The 21,545-nt window shown below is 38.4% G+C and overlaps 1 protein-coding gene across 8 annotated transcripts; it reads right to left on the reverse strand.

Moving 5' to 3' along the window:
- Positions 1-3,015: 3,015 nt before the first annotated feature.
- On the reverse strand, positions 3,016-20,960 carry LOC143860427 (phosphoglycolate phosphatase). Of its 8 annotated transcripts, none has more exons than XM_077371057.1 (10): positions 20,810-20,892; positions 20,503-20,572; positions 17,090-17,291; positions 14,547-14,876; positions 14,182-14,404; positions 12,361-12,507; positions 12,154-12,278; positions 8,336-8,540; positions 6,581-6,840; positions 3,016-3,421 (listed from the first exon to the last, which is right to left on the reverse strand). In XM_077371057.1, exons 3-10 carry the CDS (start codon positions 17,197-17,199, stop codon positions 3,253-3,255), a joined length of 1,569 nt encoding a protein of 522 aa, XP_077227172.1. In that variant the 5' UTR covers positions 17,200-17,291; positions 20,503-20,572; positions 20,810-20,892; the 3' UTR covers positions 3,016-3,252. The 8 variants fall into 8 exon arrangements, with proteins under 8 accessions (XP_077227172.1, XP_077227173.1, XP_077227174.1 ...); XM_077371058.1 differs by having other exon boundaries at positions 17,090-17,294; positions 20,810-20,887; XM_077371059.1 differs by having other exon boundaries at positions 20,503-20,575; positions 20,810-20,865.
- Between the last annotated feature and the right edge of the window lie 585 nt (positions 20,961-21,545).

Genomic DNA, 21,545 nt, shown 5'->3' on the forward strand with positions numbered 1-21,545 from the left:
AATGCCAAGAGCAATCGGCAATGGCCAAAGTAGTGAAACTGGTGGCTCTTCAAGACAACCTTTCATTATAGATAGCTTATAATTTCAAGAAGCACCGTCCGTGCATTAAGGTAAAGTGTATCCAAATTCAAATCACAACTAACCACTTTAATTACTTTATTATATTGGATAGATTGAGAAATCTCTCTCTCTCTCTCTCTCTCTCTCTCTCTCTCTCTCTCTCTCTCTCTCACATAGAAAAACCAATGTCATTCCCTGTTTATTTACGCAATCTGTTAATTATTCTCCAAAAAGAACAAGGATTACCTACCAAAAGAATAATAATGATACAAATATAAGGAACTGTTCTCCTCCATTGACTATCTACGAGCTTAATTAACTCTAATGGATGTCTCTTTCTTCTTCTCACTGATTTGCATCTTATTTTTTATTAACACATGCATGTGTAGAGAACTCTATCCGAAGATTAGGGGCCTCTTTGCTTTTAAAAATCCTTATTTGACCAGCATGTAGTTGGAGAGATTGAGTTCATATGTCTAAAGAAATATCGTGCATGATACTTTTTAAACTAATCATAGAATTGGAATATCATGTGTTTGGATAAAAACAAATGACCCAAAATATAGTAGCAAAGAAACTTTGGTCTTCCTTGGATTTCACAAGGGACAGAAAAAGGCTATCTAGGCCCTGTTTGGATTCCAGGAATTTTCTTGAAAAGTTTTGAAAGAAATTTTTTCAGATTTTCTTGCCTTTTCATTATTTGATTACACATAAAAAAAAAATGTAATTTGTCCTACCCAGTTCAAGTTTGTTTTACGGGGACCTTAAAATTATGTTTTGACAATAGCAAAAACTTAGCTTGTCTTTTCTTCCTTAATTGGCTTCTGAGGGTTTTTGGGGACCTGTAATAACCTTTGACAGCTGTTTAAATAATAAAAGAGAAGATGGGCAATTATCAAAATATGGTAATGCCAATATGTATAGGGGTGTCAAAGGGGATCCACTTCTGATCGGATCGACCTATGTCACAGTCACAATCCATTCAAATTCCTTATCGGTCGGATCGGATTCGAATTGTTCTTCGGATCCTACTTTCCACGTCATGATCACGATCCATTTTAATTCGGACCGTTCATCGGAGTGTCCTATTATGTCCCACTAAGCTAAGTACATAATTAATTTTTTTTTAAAAGAGTTAGAATGCCAGTCCAGTCTTAGTATGTCTATATGCATTTTCTTCAAATAAATAAAAAATTTATTTATGTTTAATCTATGAGTAAAATAATGCTTGTAAACAATAAAATTAATCTAAATTACATACATGAATATAATGTCTAACTATTATCAAAGAATATGATGTATAACAATTACATTCAGTAATAACAAAATGATAAACTAATAGTATATTCATGACAGCGTATATGTTCAATAGACTAGCATAATGAAAGCATAATGGTGGTGTTGCGATTTTGAGGTGATTATGGAGCGGAGGTCGGGACTTCGAAGAGGTGGTGGAAGTGGCGTATGGGGGGAGATGGTGGAGGGGATCGGTGGCCGGAGGAGGAGCTCGAAATTTATTCTTCTCCTCTCGTCTCTCTTCTTGAAATCTCATGGCAAAAGAAAAAGAAAAAGAAACCCTAGAACACGGGGTGAGAAGCCGCTTTTGAGTCGTGAAATCGCACTCCACTTCCTTAATTAGAGGTTTTAACGAAAATACCCTTCAAAGAATTATAAACATTATGAAAATTTGGAGGGTATTTTGGTAAAACATTTCGGATTGTGACTATCCAATGGATATTTATTGCAAGCCCATATCCAATCCGAAAATTTTCAGATCCCACATTTGATGGTCCAAAATAGGCCCATGGATCCTATTGATATGTTTAGATCCTATTCATTAACGTTCGGATTCGGAGGATCCATCAGATCGTTTGGATCCAATGACACTCCTAAATATGTAGCCTAAATTTATAATGATATCTAAGTCAAAATCATATTATTTCCTGATGCTAGTCCCACGAGTCATGTTGATTTTCCAATTTGATTGATAGTTCAGAAAGAGACCCCAAACGCCTTCAAGTTGCAATTTCTATGACCTTTTTTTCTTTGTAATGGAGGAAAAAGATGCAGTTTTGTAAGTGGAAACCCTACTTTATGGAAAGGTGTGGACAGCATGAAATGGCTTTTAAATGTAAAATAAGAAGTTTCTTAGTAAAGGAGGTTACCATGTAAAGATGGTAGGTCATAAGGATAAATCATAGAATCTTAGGAAATTAGGCTTTTGCTTTGCTGGTTTTCTCAAGACTTAACTCTCTCTCTCTCTCTCTCTCTCTCTCTCTCTCTCTCTCTCATATGTCGTTTTCCCTACAATCATGTTGCCATCACAACCATTTTGAAAAAGAAATATGGCACACACTTGTGAGAGTGTACACACAGACGCACGTGATTCAACATGTGACGTCCACATCTTGTTATTGTGACGCAACATACCTTATTTTCTATAAGTGGGCCCCATCATTGATTATTTCAGATTGCCTTGGATTGCCCATGGCCCACAAGCCTTTATAATCAGGTAACCGTCCACATTCATATGGGTAACATACTCTGCGTAGATGGCTGAATTAGATACCTCATGCATTTGTATTTTGATTTGGATTTGGGTTTTGAATGCAAACTACATCAATAATCTTCATGATCATGTTTTAAGAGAGAGAGAGAGAGAGGGAGGGATGTCTCGCTGCTGCCAAAAAGCAACGTCAACAAGTGCAGCGACGGTGAAGGAAGTTGCCACAAATATTGATTTCCAAATAATGTCTCGAAGAACAGATTTGAAAATTGGAATTTTTTGCCCTGGCTGATTTGGAAATCTAAAAGAACTGATCTAGTTCAAAATATGAACTAAATACAAATCCTAATCTTGTGGGTATCCTAACGTGGCCTATTAAAGGTTAGTATGAAAAAAATAAGGATATTAATAACAAAAATAAGTTTAACAATAAATTTACAGTCCAAGAATCAGAGCAAGAACCAAAATTATAGTGGGTTAATACTGTCTTTCAATCAAAACAAGGGACAATTGAGACTCCCAAAAATCTTGGCAGATACCGTGGACGTGATGATGTGAAACACTTTTCTTTTTTAAATTCAGCAAGGCCCTAAAGATATTACATCAACAATGTTACAAGTCATTGCAATTCTTCAAGGCAAAAAATGAAATTATGACTGAAAAATAATTAAGAAAATTTAAGAATCTCATCTCCAACCCAAGGCTTGCCTTATCCCAGTGTAGATGAGTCCTAGAGATCTTCCAATCAAACAAACCAGAAAGAAGGAGATAGCACTGCTAATCTTAGCAACAACAGCTCTAAACAAAGGCATTGAAATGTCAAGGAACTCCAGAAATAAGCTGACATAGTACCTCCTGCAACCACAACCAATCCCTCTCAGATTAATTTGAAGCTCAACCGACTCAATTCTGTGCAAATATAACAAATAGTGTTAAAAAAACCCGCAGATTAATTTGTAACTCAACCGACTCAATTCTGTTGGGCTGGCTCAAAGGGACTACGTCCAACGTTATTTAATAACATTCAGGATGTTTCTATCAACTTTACTTCCAGCTTGCAACACACTTGTCTGGTAGCTGGGTCAAATCTAAATTTTTAATATTGAAATGGATATGTTCCATTCGGGAAAAAAAAATATTGAAATGGATATGTTTGCAAGGGCAAAAAGAGCTCATGTTCAAGGATTTAAAACAATGGATCTTGAATAAAAGCTAAAAGCCATGCAATTTCTCCGGGTCTCAAAATATTGTCAAAATACGAAAGTGTGATTACAAATTGATAAGTGTTTAAAAAAGCGTATGCGGCGCGGAACACGGCCGAAGAAAAATCCTTGTCGAGTCGGCACGGACGGGGCCAAGAACGTAGTTGACAGGGCTGCGTTGACAGGGCTGAGTACAGGTCATAACTCGGGAGAATCAAAGAGATTTTATTGACTCTATAAGGCAAAACACGGAATGCGGATGTAGCACAATGCAGAACGCGGCCAAGGTAAAAGGGAGTCGACTCGGGGGAGTCAACACGGACTCAACTCAACTCAACTCAACTAAGCCTTTGTCCCAAATTAGTTGGGGTCGGCTAATGAATCCTTTAGAAAATTTTCATGAAGGTGAAAGGATCTACCCGGTTTAAATTGACCACGTCTAAGCCTGACACTAGTTTGGTTCGTCTACATAGATTATTTTCTTCCATTCTATCCTTCTTTTTTTTTTTGAAAAATTAATATATTGAAGGAAGGAACCGAGAAGGTTCACAAAAAACAAAGAAAATACAATTTACGGAGGGAGATAATCAAACTACTCTAAACTAGCCTTGCTAACCCCAGATTTGGGAAGGGAATCAGATTCGCCATTTGCCGATCTCCGAATATGTGAGAAAACTGCAACCGAATCAAAAACATAATCAGAGATCTCATCCATAAGACTGAGGAATCTCCACGGCGGCAGAGCAAAACCCGAAAGCCACTTTACCACATTTGCCGAGTCCCCTTCTACTATCACCTTGTCCAGGATGAGTTTATCTAAATGAAATATTCCTGAATAAGCCACTTTACCACATTTCCCGAGTCCCCTTCTACTATCACCTTGTCCAGGATAAGTTTATCTAAATGAAATATTCCTGAATAAGCCACTTTTACTTCCGCTTCAGAAGAATCGCTTATACCGATTGGACCGGAAAAAGCCCAAACCACTTCACCTCTATCATTCCTAAGAAGACCACCAATTCCAGCTGCACCCGGATTCCCAAAAGAGGCAACATCAAAATTAAGCTTGAAAAAACCCACGGGAGGAAGAGCCCACTTTTGAATCACCTTTGATTTGGAAGACGCCTCATTGCATATGATCTGCCAACCCTCCTACAAATCATAGGCAGAAACCATACAGAAGAGAGGAAAACTTTCGCCCAGAGAATAGCCAGGGCAATAATCTTCAAATATAGACCATAGGAAGATTTTGCCTTTCCATTAAAAATTCTCTCGTTACGCTCTTTCCAAATGGACCACCAGACTACCAATAAACAAATTTTCCAAAGAACCTTGCATTTTTTTTTCTTCCATTCTATCCTATACAAGGATATGTTCTCTGTTATGTTCCTAGCCCTCAAGTCTTTCGTCACTGTTTCTACCCAAGTTGTTTTCGGTACGCCCATACCTCTTTTTACTCCATCAACTTGGCACGAGTCACTGTTGAGGGTCATCGCCGACTCTACACATGTGCTGGAGGGGCCGGGCTGGCGTGACGCGGTGCGGTGAGGATTTGGATCAATGTGGATGCGGCACGAACAGGTTGACGAGGTGCGGGCCCACATGGGAAGTTGATTCCTAGTCGAACTTGGAATCCAGTTAGATTGGGAGAAGTGTGGTTGTTTTGCAGTTAGAATAGGATTTCTATGTTGGTAGTTTCCTGTAGAGACAATTATAATTAGAATTGAATTAGAATAGGACTTTATATATTGTCTATATAAAGAGAGTCACGTTGGGTGTGTGGGTGTGAAGAGAGATAGTATACAGAGAATAGAATAGTGTGAATAAAGTAAGAGAACTGCAAAACGATTTGCAGACAGAGTGCAAAAACGTTAACAGTAATGTTTGAAGAAGTACAGGAGTGTGTACGGCTCAATCCTAGTGTTTTTGTTTTTGTGACTAATGAATAATATTCAACAATAATCTCTCTCTCTCTCTCTCTCTCTCATAGTCCCATCTTGTGTGGTTTGTGTGATTTGTGTTTTCCTTTTTGGGTATAGCTTCTTGATGTGATCTTTGATATTCAACAAGTGGCATCAAGGCTCCATGCTTTGATCCTTGTTTTCTACAGTCACTTCTTCTCACTGGAGCATCCAAAGGCCTACGTTGGATATGCCCAAACCATCTTAAGCGGTGCTCTCTCATCTTCTCCTCAATTGGTGCCACCCCCACATGGTCGAGTTTTAAAACTATGGTGTAGTTAATTTTTTTGTTAGAAATGGAACTGTATGGTTAAATTGATAAAATAAAAAAATGTCTTTACATAACTACTAGTCATATATGATTAAAATAAAAGATACACATAAGAAAATAAATATGCATTAAAATTAGGCTACTGATGTTAGCACTACCATGTTTTGATAATGGGGCGAACTCACCTTAGGCTTTTCTTTTTTAATTTGCTGCTGAGAGCTTTTTAGGAATTGTAATAGCCTTTGACAGCTGGTTAAATTATTAAAGACATGGTAAGTTTGTCTTATTATACCCAAAATTATACAAATAGTATTGGTAATAAGAATAAAAGAAAACCAAAAAATTTAAGTCATATCCTCAGACAAATAGATATTTTTTTTTAATTGAATGGCTCAGACAAAGAGATACATTATTGTATAAATTCGTAAAAGATATCTAGTTCATGAGAGAGAGAGAGAGAGAGAGAGAGAGAGAGAGAGAGAGAGAGAGAGAGACTACTATCAAGATGAATATAAACGCATTATAACTGTGTGTGTGTGTGTGTAAACCAAAAACAAAGAGAAGAGGATGTGCAATGTACCACGCGGTCAAGGCCCTGAGCTCCTTGGTTCGTCTCACGGGCAACGATAATTGGCTGATCACAACATAGCGTAAATGGGAAGTAGATGTAACTGCAGATTTCTGGAGTGTAAACTTCTTCCACCAATGAATTCTCTCTGCTCGTATCTTGTTTGGGTCCTCCTCTAGGGGTTGGGTCTCAAGGGAATATATGTCAAACCGGTCCTCATACATTGATACAACTGACTCTATGTTTTGATGCAGCCACTGGTTCAGTGCCACCTATCACCAAGAGATTAAAGATTAAGTCATTAAACAGTGTGTTGCTGAAAATACACAAAAATGCAGCCTAGAAAGTAATATATTTTTTGTGACTGCCACTGTATAAATTTACACGTACGACTTGCACAAATACAAATACACACACACACACAGGGATTTGGTAGGCAATTTCGTGGAAAGGCATTTCACGGCTCACTTTTGCAGGAGATAACAGCCACACAGGCTCAACTTTTTCACAGATTTGTTTTTTTTTTTTTTTGAAAATTGACTATTATATTCATACCATGGAATATACAAGAGGACTCGTAGTCCCACCAGATTTACATAGTATGAGGATCCAGGAGCATACTCCAGTACCAAAAGAAAAGTAAAAAAGCGTAAAGAGCTATAGTAAGGCTCCCACGATCATCTAAGACTTCCTCCTACATCAACCCTTCACAGAAACCTTCGACTATAACTTCCAGACAATCCAACCACAGAAAAAACCATAGAACCCAACGGTCAGCCACATAATTCAAGAAAACCAAAGAGCTTATATGCTTTGATATGCTATCAAGGATCTACGTCATTTTTTTCACCCACCTTGGTAACTTAAGGAAAACTCCAAACAACCACCATGGAAGGAATGGTTATCCGAGGGAGAAAATCTCCCCCGGGCGGCGAAGGAACAGTCTCTCAAGCACACTCAGATAAACCAATATAACCTACCATAATACTTATCAACAAACGACTTTTACCATAGGTTTCCAGCCCACTCAAAATTCCAAGCACTTACAACATCTAGGGACTTCCGTAGCCTACCACAATTCCACCCAAAATTCCAAAAACTTCCAACCATCCCAAAATATCATTCAACAAGATTATTTACAAAGAAAAAAACCCCCTTCATTTCCTAAGAGGTTTGAGCTCTCGGCTCCCACGTCCAGGGGTCCTACGTTTCTTCTCTTCCGTGTCCCTTTTCTCAATTTCAAAAAACATTTTTTTTTTGTTTCATCTCGCCTTCCTTGTAACCTTTTTAGCAAATTTTGTCTTATTCATTTATTTAATATGAGGTGGCCGTTCTCTCCTGCAAAAGTGACCCGCGAAATCCCCCACCCACACCCACACACCTACACCCACACCCACACCCACACACAGATACACATGTACAAACACACATATACATGTAATTACATTGGTACATACATACACGCATGTACACCATGTTGACATATAGATCAAAATATACAATATATGCAGATATTTGATTTTCTTTTAGGATTATATCTCCGACCTCACAGATGTGGCAAAAATTAACTCACAAGAGCTACAGGGGTTTCCAGCCTAACACATAATGCATTTGTGCTTGTGCAAGCAACATGTTGACATAGAGGGCAAAATAAAGCACCGTGAGCAATAAATAGCCAAATCATGAAACCAAGAGATCTGAATTATTTGATGGGCCCTGTGCATAACGAACGCACACATTAGATGAGGAAAAAACAAACCACTGTACCTCATTCCGTAATCTTTGAAGTGCTCTGGTTGATAATGTGCACAAAATTAAACCCAAGCGACTCATTTCACCAGACATGCTACTATCAACAGAGATAAGCTCTAAATACATGCTTGTAATTCCATCTGCCAAAGTAATTATCAGATCTTCTAAGATGTCAACTCCGTGTTGTGTAAGCAATATACTGTCATAATAGCCACCATTCCTGGTCCACGAGAAAAGAAAAGTGAGCAAAAAATAAAGGGATGTAAATAAGTGGCTAAATCTCTGCAACATTAGACACAAATAGGTCTGATAGATTTGTATAAGCATAGAACAAATTATAGCATGCATAAGATAATCATGCAAGAAATAAAATTAAACGAGGACTGCCAAAGGTTTGAAAAAATGGAGATATGTTGCATTCTTAGAATCAATTGGGATTAATTAAGCAGCAATAAGAGGAGGGATAGATTGGGAAGTTAGTGGGCCAAAGTGACTGGTAGTAACCCAGAAGACACGTTTCACGCCCAAAAACTTAGATCTGTAAATTCTAAATTGAAGCACTGAGTTAAATCTGATCGATCATCCTGCAGGAAAAGGTGAAGTGGTGTCAGAGATAAAAGGTAGAAGTGGTTGAAGGATGGTAATAAGAACACGACTTACTTCCATAGCATCAATAGTGCTAGGAGGAGGTCTAATCGGATCGGATCCAAGCCTTAATGATTAATGGCCCTCGGTGAGATGACCTGGCCTTGATCTGCACAGAGATTGTGAGATTCTACAAGTATCTACTTGTAGCATGGGAGATCTATCCCCGGTCCTGGTGGGATCAAGTTTGACTTTCTTGATCATGGTGCTCGTGAGGGATTGGAGTTTGTGAAGGAAGCGAAGCCTGCCTTATTTTCAATGAAGGGAGATTGAGCATCAGGCCAGATAGATTTTGTTTGGTCTTCTTCAAGGAGTTTTGGGAGGTGATTAGAGCTAACTTGACGGCAATGGTTGAGGTTTTCTTTGAGGGCCTCAGTCTGGATAGAAGAGTGTGTATAAGATCCTTTTTTTTTTTGAATGGTAACAATTTTATTCCATAACTGAAAGTATTACAGATAGGCACAAGGGGCAAGATGTCCCTGTGATATACAAATAACCCAACTAATCGTAAAACTATTGATTCTCCCCCAATTGTGTATAAGTGTGTATAAGATCCTAGCAAAAGTTTTTTTTTTCTTTTTGGCTTACAAAACTTTTGGAGAGGTTGATCTCAAAGCCCCAAAGTGCATTGATCCATGGTAGGCAAATACTTGAAAATGCAATGATTGCAAAACGAGCGTGCAAACTTTTACCACATGAGTGGTAAGGTGGATATAGAGAAGGCCTATGAGAAGGTAGAGTGGAGCTGTTTGGAACTTTGGATTATCTCTTGCAGTGGATGGGTTGTGGTAGCAAATGGTGTCATTGTCATTCTTGGTGAATGGCTCACCTAGAGGTTTCTTCCAAGTCCTAGAGGGGTCTTAGGGGTGACCCTCTATTGCTGTTCCTATTCACCATTGTGTGTGAGTCCCTAAGTCATATGATGGATAAAGCTCGACTCGATGGTCTTATTGAAGGGTTCGAATGGGACTTCCCTGGTGTTGGGATCACTCACTTGCAGTATGTCAACAACACTCTGTTGAACTATAGGGATGAAGAGAAAGTGAGGAATTTGCAAGCAATGATGAGGAGTTACGAAGTTGTTTATGGTAAGAGGATCAACTGCTCCAAATCTATTATGATGGCATTCGACTTAATGATGAGGAGGGGGATATGTTTGCTCAAAATTTGGGGGCAGGGAGGTGTTTTTAAGTCCAATCTAGGGTTAACTTTGTGTGTGAGAGGACCGCCTAATGGATTATGGGATTCGATGATCAAGAGGGTAGAGAAGAAACTTACCCCTTGGAAGGGAATCCTTCTCTCTTTCAGAGGAACCATTACACTTACCAAATCAGTGATAGTTAATCTTCCCTTCCATTTTTTGTCTCTTCTAGTGTCCGATTAATGTGATTGATACACTTGATCAGGTTCAAAAGAACCTTTTATGGAATGACAAAAGAGGAAAGCATGAAGTATCAACTGGCTAGTTGCGAGGGTGTTTGTAGACCGAAGTCCAAAGGGGGCATCGGCATTCAGAGTCACAAGAAGATGAATGATTCCCTTTTGGGTAAGTGGTTGTAGCGGTTTGGAGAAGAGAGAGTCAGCTTTGGTGAGCGGCAAATGCCAAGACGTAAAATTCTAGCGGTGGTGGGTGGTTGACGAATGATGAGTACAGCCCTCACGGAGTCGCTGTCAGGAGATTCATCATGAGATTCATGGATTCATTTCAATCGAGTATCAGCTATATAGTGGCCTTCGGGGTGCGGTTTTGTTTCTGTCATGATATTTCGTGTTACCTTCCGAAGGCCGATTTTCTTGGTCTTCTCAAAGTTACCTCTGATAGAGGGGTTAGCTTATGTGAGTCTTGCGACCGTCAAGATAGCAAGGCGATTTGGAGAGTGCAGTTTTTCCAAAAAAAAATTCACTCGGAAGCTGGATGTTGTGGATGCCTTTATGGTGCGCTTAGAGTTCATCTTCATTTAAAGAAGGGAGAGGATAAGATTGAGTATGGACGTAGAGACCCAATGAACTTTCTCTCGGTCAGCTCGTTCTATGGCTAGCTGGTCTTGCATTTGACTCCCTATTCGGCGCATACGGGTGTGGAATGCTCCTACGCCCCATTGGGTTTGTGCATTCTATTGGCCCGCCTGTTTGGATAAGATGCTCGCGATTGACCACCTCTGCAACCGAAAGAGGGTTATCATGAGCCGATGTAGTATTTGTTGTGTGTCAAATTAGCATGTTGACCATCTTTGCATCCATTTCATATTTGCCAGGAGTATTTGGCCTTTCATTTTTGGCCTTTTTAGTGTAGCTTGGGTTCTTCCTATCCATGTCGCAGATTTCTTTGAGGCTTAGGCATTGGCTCCATGGCCAATTCATCGAAGACTACTTTGGAGCCTTTCTCTTTTGGAAGTGTTATGGCTGGGTTTGAAAGATATGAATCGTAGGATCTTTAACAGATCCAATGGAGGGAAGTGTAGCATTTAGCAATAGATCCTCACCACCGTGGTCCATTCGGTGGCAATTATTCTGAATTTCATAGGTACTTTTTATTTTTCAATTCGCATATCTTGGGACATCATCTGCATGACAGCGGCCCATGTTGATCGTATGGCTCCTGGATTGCTCCCACCTCTCAGGTTTGTGCAGCTAAACTTTGATGAGTCTAGCTTAGGAGACCCAGGCCATTGGTATTGGCAGACTCTCGCATAGTGTGGGGAGTATTGTTAGTTAGGTGCTCCCAGCACCTATCGAAGTGACTGATTCCAATGAAGCAGAGGTCAATTCACTAGCTGTCTTGTGGACTCGGCTCTCCTTGACGCTCTCATGGTGGAGGGTGACTCTCTCAACATCATCTATTAGGTGAAGTCAATGTACCCTTACTAACAGCTAATTGTTCCATGATACCAGTAAACATAGCATGTTAAAGCTGCTTCAGTTCCATACTTCTATGTTTAATGTACCCTTGCTAACAGCTAATTGTTACATGTGTTCTGCCCCTTGGTTTATGTACTGACAAATCATGGCAATGAAAATTTTATCCCGTGCTAAGGTCATTTGCATAAGTATTTTGTCGTGATGACATGGACCATCATATTAGGAGTTCTTGATATGGTCTAGCCCACATATAAAACAAGCAAATGGATGACTGGTGAAGTGGTTTCAGAAAGAAAGTTCAGTAATAAGTGAAACTCATAACTTATTACCTGAGAGCACCAAATCTAAGAAAGAAAAATAAATCTGCATAGAGGTCCTCCTTCCCTAGCTTCTTAATGTTCAATAAAATAGTATCATCACCTTTCAATCTCTCAAACATTCCAGTAAGAAGAGGCTGAAAAGAAAGGGAAATGTTTATTTTGACATGGATAACCTGCAAAAGCGGAAAATGGGAAACAATTCTTTATACAAGGTACCGTGTCTTGTTTTTTGTTTTCCAGACAAAGTTCCTCTTCCAGCCACCTCACACATACTGGTTGAATCGATCCTCGTATAGTTTCTGATAAAACACCTAACCAACCAACCCTGCTATCAACTTCATGAATTCCTGGGATATTGCTAACCTGCCAAGAGATGTTACGGAACCTTTAGCCATATAATAAAAGCCGGTAAAATTGTTAAAGAATTCAAATGCAATACGGCTACTTTTGTCAAGGTGCAGTGGTAAAAATATTCAGACCATCATAATCGTGACTAAAGAACTGCTTAGACATTATGACAAAAAGGTGTTGGATGACTAGTATGTGAGACTTGCTCTTTAGTACGCTTTATTTCAGTGCAACCTTAAAAGTTAAAACACAATTTTTAATAACACAACATCAGGGCATGCTATCTACCCTACCTCAGTCACTACATTGCCATAACAAAGAGACCCAATTATGGTATATTGTGTTAGTTGATTCTTATTCTACACATCAACTTATACAAAATCCACCCCATGTTAATAACAGGTGCATCTGCAAGTCCCAGAAAATCTAATTTCTACTTCGAAAGAATTCTGTTTAATCAGAGTGACTGCAAGAATTAGGCCTCTTATTGGTCAAAACTGACACCAACAAAGCATGGAAGTCAGTCAGGATTTTGACCACTAAATCATTCATTAATACAATATCCATTGGCAGGCAGCTATGAAAGAATAGCATTATAGTAGGTAATGGAGGCTAGCATTCCGAGTAGTTAAGACTTAAGATAACTTCATAGCTGATTAGGTATTCATAGTTTTACAAACTTCATTTAGATTAGTAGCAAACAGTTCCTGCACTCGAGCTCAGATAGCTTATTTGCGCTCGAGTGCAGGAAACAAGCGTGGGCCCACATTTTTTGGGTGATCCTAAGCATTCATTTGAAAGGCCCCATCATGGATGGGGTGTGTACCAAAACTCAGCTCCATTGGATCATCTTAGGGTGTCTATTTGTGGGTGAGAAAATGGACAGATACTGTTTGTCCACAAATCTGCCCATTTTTTCAACCCACAAATGGAAGCGTTAGGTTGATCCAATGGAGCTGATTTTTGGTACACACCCCATACATGATGGGGCCTTTCAAATGAATGCTTAGGATCACCCAAAAATGTGGGCCCGCCATGTTTCCTGCACTCGAGCGCAGATAAGCTTATCTGCGCTCGAGCGCAGGAACTGTTTCCTCTTTAGATTAGGAGTGATCTTAATTTTTTGTGAAAACGATTGTCCAAATAGGACGTGCTTCTGCGAAATTTGGGAAGTGAGAAGAATTTAGCTTCCTAAGCAAGCTTTCGACCCAACTAGGGAGCTTCTTGTAACTATGAGTGAAACTTAATTTTTGAGAGGAAGTGCTAGGAAGCACAAGTCGAGAACCTTAAAAACAGCTAGCTGGGTACTCTTTTGATATCATAATACTCATTCTCCATCACAAATTTAAGAGTTTGCAATACAAGAAACTCCATACCAAGATTGGTGGTCTGGAAATTAATTTGACTCACCCATAATAATAGCACTCTTAAAAACTTATCTATTACTCAAAATAAGTTATCCTTCCATATTCAAATCTTTTTTCAGAAAATGATCTGCAATCACACCAGATTCAAGTTATCAATTATGAGAATTGCTAAATTCATATAACTGCCTGGCAATGCTGAAAATTCAAATCCAGCTTGAGAAATGCTAATCTGAGTGTAGAAACTATAACTAATATTAAATATAAAGTGCAAAGATATGCGACATAATTCATGAGATAAAAGGGCATTTGAGACAGTGCCTGCCTCTTTATGGAGTCGCTGCAAAGTAGCCCAAAGCAATCGTAACCTGGGACCCTCAGCGATAGCATATAAACTTAAAGGACGCTTTGCGGTGTAATTTTCAGATTCAACAATTCTGTTATCCAAATTACCATCATGCTCAATAGCATCCAAAGCATCTGCAAGTTTCTCTCTCACTTCATTCCAAGCATAATCTGGGTTGGTCTCGTTTTCATTCTCTAGAGCACTGACAATAAGAAGTTATATAGAAATTAACTAATTTTGAGAATCAAAGCATTTTAGTCGTGTCTTAGCAGAAGCTAATAAGTTCATAATCTGGATGAAATAGACCATAACATGGGCACCTTACAAAATTTTAAGCTGCTTACCCGTACCTACCAGAAGAGGTAAAGTTTGCAGAGGCTGCCTCTTGGCTTGAGGTCTTCTTTCTAGAATTAGAATAAGCTTTCTCAGGGGGTACTACTCCAGCCATGTATGCAAAAACTGCACTGGCCACTAAAAGCACTTGATCAATGACAGGTACCCAATTTAATGGTGCTCCATCCCCAATGTTTATTAAAGTCCCTAAGCACCTACATCTCAAGGAACTCCCCTTAAGATGCCTACTTCCTTCTAAAGTTATGGCAAGAGGAGCACCGAGTTCACGCACTTTGCGTGAAGGAAACCAAACAACTCTTCCCTTTCCGTAAAAATGCTTCCTACAGCCAAAGAAAGAAAATATGTGTAAATTACAAACACTCCCTCATTAATGACCATTCAAATTCCCATAGCCCTAGCATTTGTATTGATTTTGTCCTTCGAAAATAGGTGGTACCCATGTCAAGCACTTAAAATGAACACCGGATAACTACAAAAATCCAAATCTAAATATATTCTACAAATTCTTCTCAAAGATATAAGAAAACACCATGTGCTATGGGCAAACATGATTTGCGAAAAAAAAGAAGCTTTTATGAGTAATATTATATGAGGTAAAAAAATATAAACAGTAAGAGTTGAAAATTTCTAAAGGATTCATTAGCCGACCCCAACTAGTTTGGGACAAAGTGATGCAGGACAATACCTAGAATAGGTAAAATCCTACACTCCTAATGGGATTAAGACTTTAGGACAATTTATGGCTTACGTGGAAATTTAAAAGAACACTTAACAACTTACCTAGGGCCAAATTAACACCTAATTAATCTATAGGCAGCAGCAATAATGAGACTTAAATAGCATAAATAATTATAAAGATCGTAATTAAGCATGAACTAAACATTATACAAATCAATCGAGGCGATAATGATTCGTTAGATGAATTGATAATAGAAAGTTTAGTCTGAAACTAGGCCTACGCATGCAACCAATTAAAAGAACTAAAAGCTAATGCAAGTACCAATGAGATAGATGTCACACAAGCATGAAAATAATAATATCCAATGAAGAAAAATAAAATAAAAATGTCCAGTAGCAGTAAAAGGCTCAAACCAGTCCAATTTTGGGTTGTAGGGGTATTTTGGTAATTTTGCAGATCTGGAATTTTGGTTTAATACTGCTGTCCAAATCTTCGGTTAAGGTTTAGAAGGTAAAAAGAAAGGTTAATCTATGGTTTAGGCTCTGATTTGATGGTAGGTTTAGGCTTTGGATCTTTAAAAAGGGTTTTCGGGCTTAAAAATGGTGCAAATTTTCAACAAGGCTCAAAAGAGGTTTAAAGTTAGGGTTCTTGGGTGTTTAGGTGAGGTTTAATCATAAAAACAATCCTTCAAAGTCTCGAAACGAGATCTTGAAGAACGAGAGAGACCTATGGATTTTGGGTTTTTGTATTTTAGGGTTCAAGAACAAAGAAAAAAAGAAAATTTGATTTACTAACCTTCTTTGTGCTGTGATTTGATTGAAGAAATAGAAGATAATACAGGAGAGGAGATGAGAGAAGATGGTTCCAAACCACCAAGAGGAGAAGAGAAGAAGAAGTCCAAGCCACAATAGCTCTCACAAAAGAAAATTTCAATTCTATTCAATATTCAAAAGTCAAAAATCCCTTTACATTGCTTTGATAAGATATATTTATGAGAAAAGAAACCCTAGAAGATAACCTAAAGTAAAAACTAATCTTAACCACTCATCTAATCTAAGCAAAGCTAAATAAAGATAAAAACTTACCAAAAATAGTAATCCCGTATTTGACCTATACCTCTTCCTAAAAACAGTCAGAACTTGCTCAAAACACATCCAAATCATGTGATCTTGGGCTCGTTAGATAGATAATCGAAAAACCTTTCTAAAGACACCAAAAACACTTCAAACGGATGAGATTTGATGCCTAAAAAGTAACCTACAAATAAAATGACGAAAATAATAGTTAAAATATAAAGACTTGTTCAATGCCAACAATTGGAACAATCTTTATGATTTTCATCCGCATTACAAAGGCTTAGTTGAGTTGAGTTGAGTTGTAAGAGTCGAAATTTGAATTTATGAGGAACAGGGAAATATACATTTATACAGTTTTAAACAAAGAGTTATACGAAATATAATGGCAACCAAAGAATGTCCATTATATAGTATTTAAGCATAGACAAGGTATTTAATAGCCAAAGAGAAATTTACATCTATAAGATATTTAATAGCCACCAAGAAATTTATAGTTGTAAGGAATTTAATATCTATAAGGAAATTTACATTTATAAAGTTTTAAAAAACTTAGCGGAGTAGACATGGTAATCCAAGTTTTTCCATTTACTAGTATAAATTTCTATAAATAGCCATACTCATGCAAAAATTTGAGTTCTCAAGAAATATAAACTGATTATTCATACAAACCATGTCCATTCATTTGAAGCACACTCCAGGTAATATAAATTCATATTCAATGATGAAAATGTCAAAAAGAAGAAGAAAAATAACAGACCTCAAGGAAGAAAGGAAATACCTTTTCACCATACTAAAATACACATTTCTAGGCATGAGATTGCACGCTTTAAAGCAACTTCTCTGCAACTGCAGATTGGCACATGATGGTACTCCGGCAAATTCCGCCATTAGAGAAATAGAACCCTTTTCTTGGTTAATATATTCTCTACTGATGTATCAGAAAAGGAGAAAATACGCACAGCACCCACCCACCAAATCAACTGCTACACAAAACACAAAGGAGTTGATTGCAAAACATCAGCTACACCAAACACAAAGGAGTTGATTCCAAAACATCACCAAAAATTAAGTCGCTGGAAAAAACAAACTTGGAGATTATATTTTCAGATAGAACATTCTAAAATCCAGACCGTAACCAGATAAAATAAGCATCAATTAAATTCAAAGAACAGTAAATAAGCATCAATTAAATTCACAGAAAACGGTAAATATCTAGTCACTGGATAAATCAAAGAACTCCAGAATCTATGCAGTAATATACATATATTAGTGTATGGAACCCAGCTATCTAACGAGATTAACATGATACACAACACTAGAGAGACTCAACCAAAATTTAGTGAAATAGACAATAAACTTGAGAATAAGGTTCATAACTTTGAAAAGCAGCTCAAATTTTAGCTAGAACCCACCGATTTCCAGACTAAGTCAGCCAATTCAACCTCAACCAGACCAAGTGTAATAAAAAAAACGCCAACCCACATTCCTTCCAACTTCCCTTTTTTTCTGAATGGTTGCAGATTTCATTAATCATCAAAGGGGCCAACTAAGGCAGTCAACCCGAAATAGGAAAATATAAGATTAAATACAAAAAGATCAACAACGAGAATGCAACAGACACCCCAATTCAAGAAGGGAAGAAATCAAGTTCTAAGTTCCTTTTCCGTTTCAATTAATAAATGGCTGATAGGTGAGCCATACAAGTTAACTCACCGCGTCAGCCATCATCAGCTGAATCAAACTAGTGTAAAGTTTTCAACGTGGGATTAAAGCTAGGTTTTTTATCCTAGGGTCTAGGTTTAAACTAGGGTTTTTGGAGGGTAGGATCAAATTTAAAGACCTTTAGAAGGAGGGCATATAGAGGACGACTAAATAGATAGGATCAAAATTTAATATTTTATTCTATCCAAATCCAGCTGGACAACCAAACAGTAGGGGATCTGACCATCGGTCGTGCCCTAACTGATCGATCAATAAGCCTACCGATCAGTCCAAAAGATTCCTAACCTAGGGTTTTTGGGTATTTTGGGCATTTGGGGAGTATTTTGGTAATTTTAAACATTTTATAGGATTCATAGGGTTTCTACAATATTCTATGGTTTCCTGAGGACTTATAGAGGTATACTGAGGCCTTTAGGGTTTTAGGGCTTCTAAGGTTTCTAGGGTTTCTAGACATTAAAAAAAGGTTTCTAGGGTTTCTAGGTTTGGTTCTTTCGAAAATAGGTCAAAAAGTGTCAGGTCAGCCAGGACAAAATGAGGTGTCTACATTCAACAAGCTGAATGAGCAACCCATCTCCTCCACCTCCCAAGCAAAGAAGTGGCGGCACAAAAGAATAGCCCAGATCATGACCCCATCTTGCATGGCGTAAGAATCAGCAACACTAGCAACATGGTCATTAGCCACCCAGTATAGGCGAGTGGAGAGCGCCTTAAGGGGTTGGTCAGCACACCACACATTGCTACCCTCATAATATTATTTCACACCCTCGCACTGAACCTTATGTCCTTCCTAAACTCATCAGAAAGGCAAAAGATATCCCTCAAAGCACCCAATCCAGAACAATCTAAGAAATTGAAGGCAACCCCTCCCCACTGCATTACATACGTCATTGCAATTACCTCCCTCCTGAGGCTCTCCAACTCATAACCAAATTTCCACGGCCACTTGACAAGTAAAGCACTATCTAGGTCTCTCAGGACATGCCATGGTCTCCCTCCTTCTTAGGTTTTCACACAAGTAACCACTCAGCCAGATATAATCTCCTTGTCTCCTTGCCGTTCCAAAGGGAATCCCTTTGAAGCTACTCCATCCTATATCAATGATGCCCACCAGGCAACCAAACAAGAACATGAAAAGAATTGACAGAGTGGCGAAAGAGGACTTGAGAAGTGTGATTCTGCCCCTCAAGAGATAACAAGCCCTTTTTCCATGCCAAAAGCTTTCTCTCAAACCACTCCACTACTGGGTTCCACCATAGAGATTTTGACGGGCGTCTAATGAGAAAGGGAAGGACGAGGTAGGACGAGAGAAGGGCCGCAACCCCACACCCAAAAATCTCGACCAGCCTAGGAATAATTGATTCCTCCACACTCACCACCATAAAAAACAACTCGTAATAGTGATCTCTTTCCCTGAAACCACCTCGTAACATCTGATGATGGTTTTAAGGTTCCGTACATGATCCTCCAACACCCAGCATAAAGTCAAAGTGTTGTTGGGGTACAGCAAGTCCGCAAGTGAGGGATGTCCATCTCCAATAGATTAACTCCAAAACCCCTAAAATAACTCGCCTCTATTGGCCTCATAGATTATCGTAGTAGTCCATCTGACATAATGGTGAACAGAAATGGGGAAAGTGGGCCTCCTTGTCTGAGACCATAAGTACTCTTAAGTCTTAAAGTATCCTTTGGCATCCCATTAACCATACTAGAAAAGCAGGTAGAGGAAATGCGCCCTCTTACCCAACCTCTCCAGTTTAGACCAAAGTCAAGCCTATTGCCAACAACCCCCCCACCACATCTATTCTTTATCCGTGTCTAGCTTGCTAAGAGATCACCTATCCAAGAACCCCAATAATGTGGAGAAAGGAAAGTATAGAGAACTTCTCCAGTGTTTAAGACTGTGTCACTCGTGCGCATTGCCACCACATACATAAAAGAATGAGCTACACATCCCTACGTATAATAATCCATAAGTAAAGTTAAGCCCGACAACAAACATGGAGAAGCTTTTGATGACTAACAACCTTAGCTAGTACTCTAAATTTTTCTTACCCCCAAAAACACTCTAAATTTCACTAACAGCTTCATACTGATAAGCTACTCCAAAACTAAAAATTGCATTGCCAATGATCAACCTAAGCACAGAACCATGTAATTTTCGGTCCAACCCTAGAGCAATATGCAAGAGTCAGCACTGACACTCAATGCAAAACCTTAAAAGACAAATTCCATTTCACGAAGCAAAAGCAAACCCTAATTTCATTTAACGACGTAAAGAAACCAGAAACCTAATTCCCTTTGTATTCATTTGATGTTGATATCAATGTACTAAAAAAAAAATCACTCTGAACTAAAAATCAGAAACATAAATTTAGAGGAGAAAACCTAGATCGTGTTTCCCTCATCCATTCATTAAAAAAGAAGTCTCAAATAAATAAATTTCCTAATTTAGAATGCATCAGAACTTACAGGGAAATCAAAAGAATTTCCAGCCAGGTTGAAAAGAAAAGAAAAATCCACCAAATGTTGTTGCTGTATTCTACTGAGAGGAAATGTGAATATCAGAGCACGATTAGAACTTTATGGAAACCCTAGATCGTTGTGAAGAAAAAGCACGGAATGAAGAAAATCCTAGCTAGTTCTTGGAATAGAGAATCCTTCAAAAGAGAAGTAGGAAAAAAAATGACGGGGAGACTTTTGAACATTCTAGGGTTAGGGTTAGGGTTAGGGTTTCCGAAAAAATGGTACAAATGAAAGGGATAGGGTTTGTGCGTACCAGGTTTATTTCACGCCCTCGTTTCCTCTTACTCTCAAAATCTGCTTCCAGAGGGGAATATTAAAAAGGGACAAAAGAGACAACGAGAGTCGAGAAGGACAACTATTTCGATTTTTTAACAGAAATACAGATGCTAGCGATACTTTCCGAGTTACAGGAAACATTTCCAAGGAAAATTTTTACGTTGTTAATCGATGGAACAAAAATTCCCGGGTCAATTTGCAAGTTTTGAAAGTAAGGAAAATTATTATTTTAGAAAAAATATCCATAGAAAGTATGTTTCACAAATGCTGAAAATTTTAGGAAAGTGATATATCCCCCCCTTTTGATTACTTGGGACACCCAACAGGAGTGTATCAATGACTGACAGGGGCTGATGTACTTCACATCAAGAGGATTCAACGGGGCTGATTGCCTCATACGTATCAATGACTTTATAGGGGCTGATGTACTTCACATCAGGAGGATTCAATGAGGTTGATTGCCTCGTACACTGCTGCTGGGGTGTCCCAAGTAATCAAAAGGGGCGGATTTATCACTTCCCAAAATTTATTATCCACAGAACAAAATTTTAGAAAAAAATAATTTTCACACATCCAAACGTCCACTGTAATATGCAATAAGGGAAAAACTATGGAAAACAATATTTTCCATACAAAAAAATCCAAGGTAGAGTAGGTTTGTAGAGGCCTTGTTTGGATTTCAAGAAAAACATTTCTGATGGAAAATATTGTTC

This window comes from Tasmannia lanceolata, unplaced genomic scaffold (assembly GCF_043159265.1).
Source record: "Tasmannia lanceolata isolate RefF3 unplaced genomic scaffold, GAP_Taslan_0.1 ptg000037l, whole genome shotgun sequence".
NCBI classification, from domain to species: domain Eukaryota; kingdom Viridiplantae; phylum Streptophyta; class Magnoliopsida; order Canellales; family Winteraceae; genus Tasmannia; species Tasmannia lanceolata.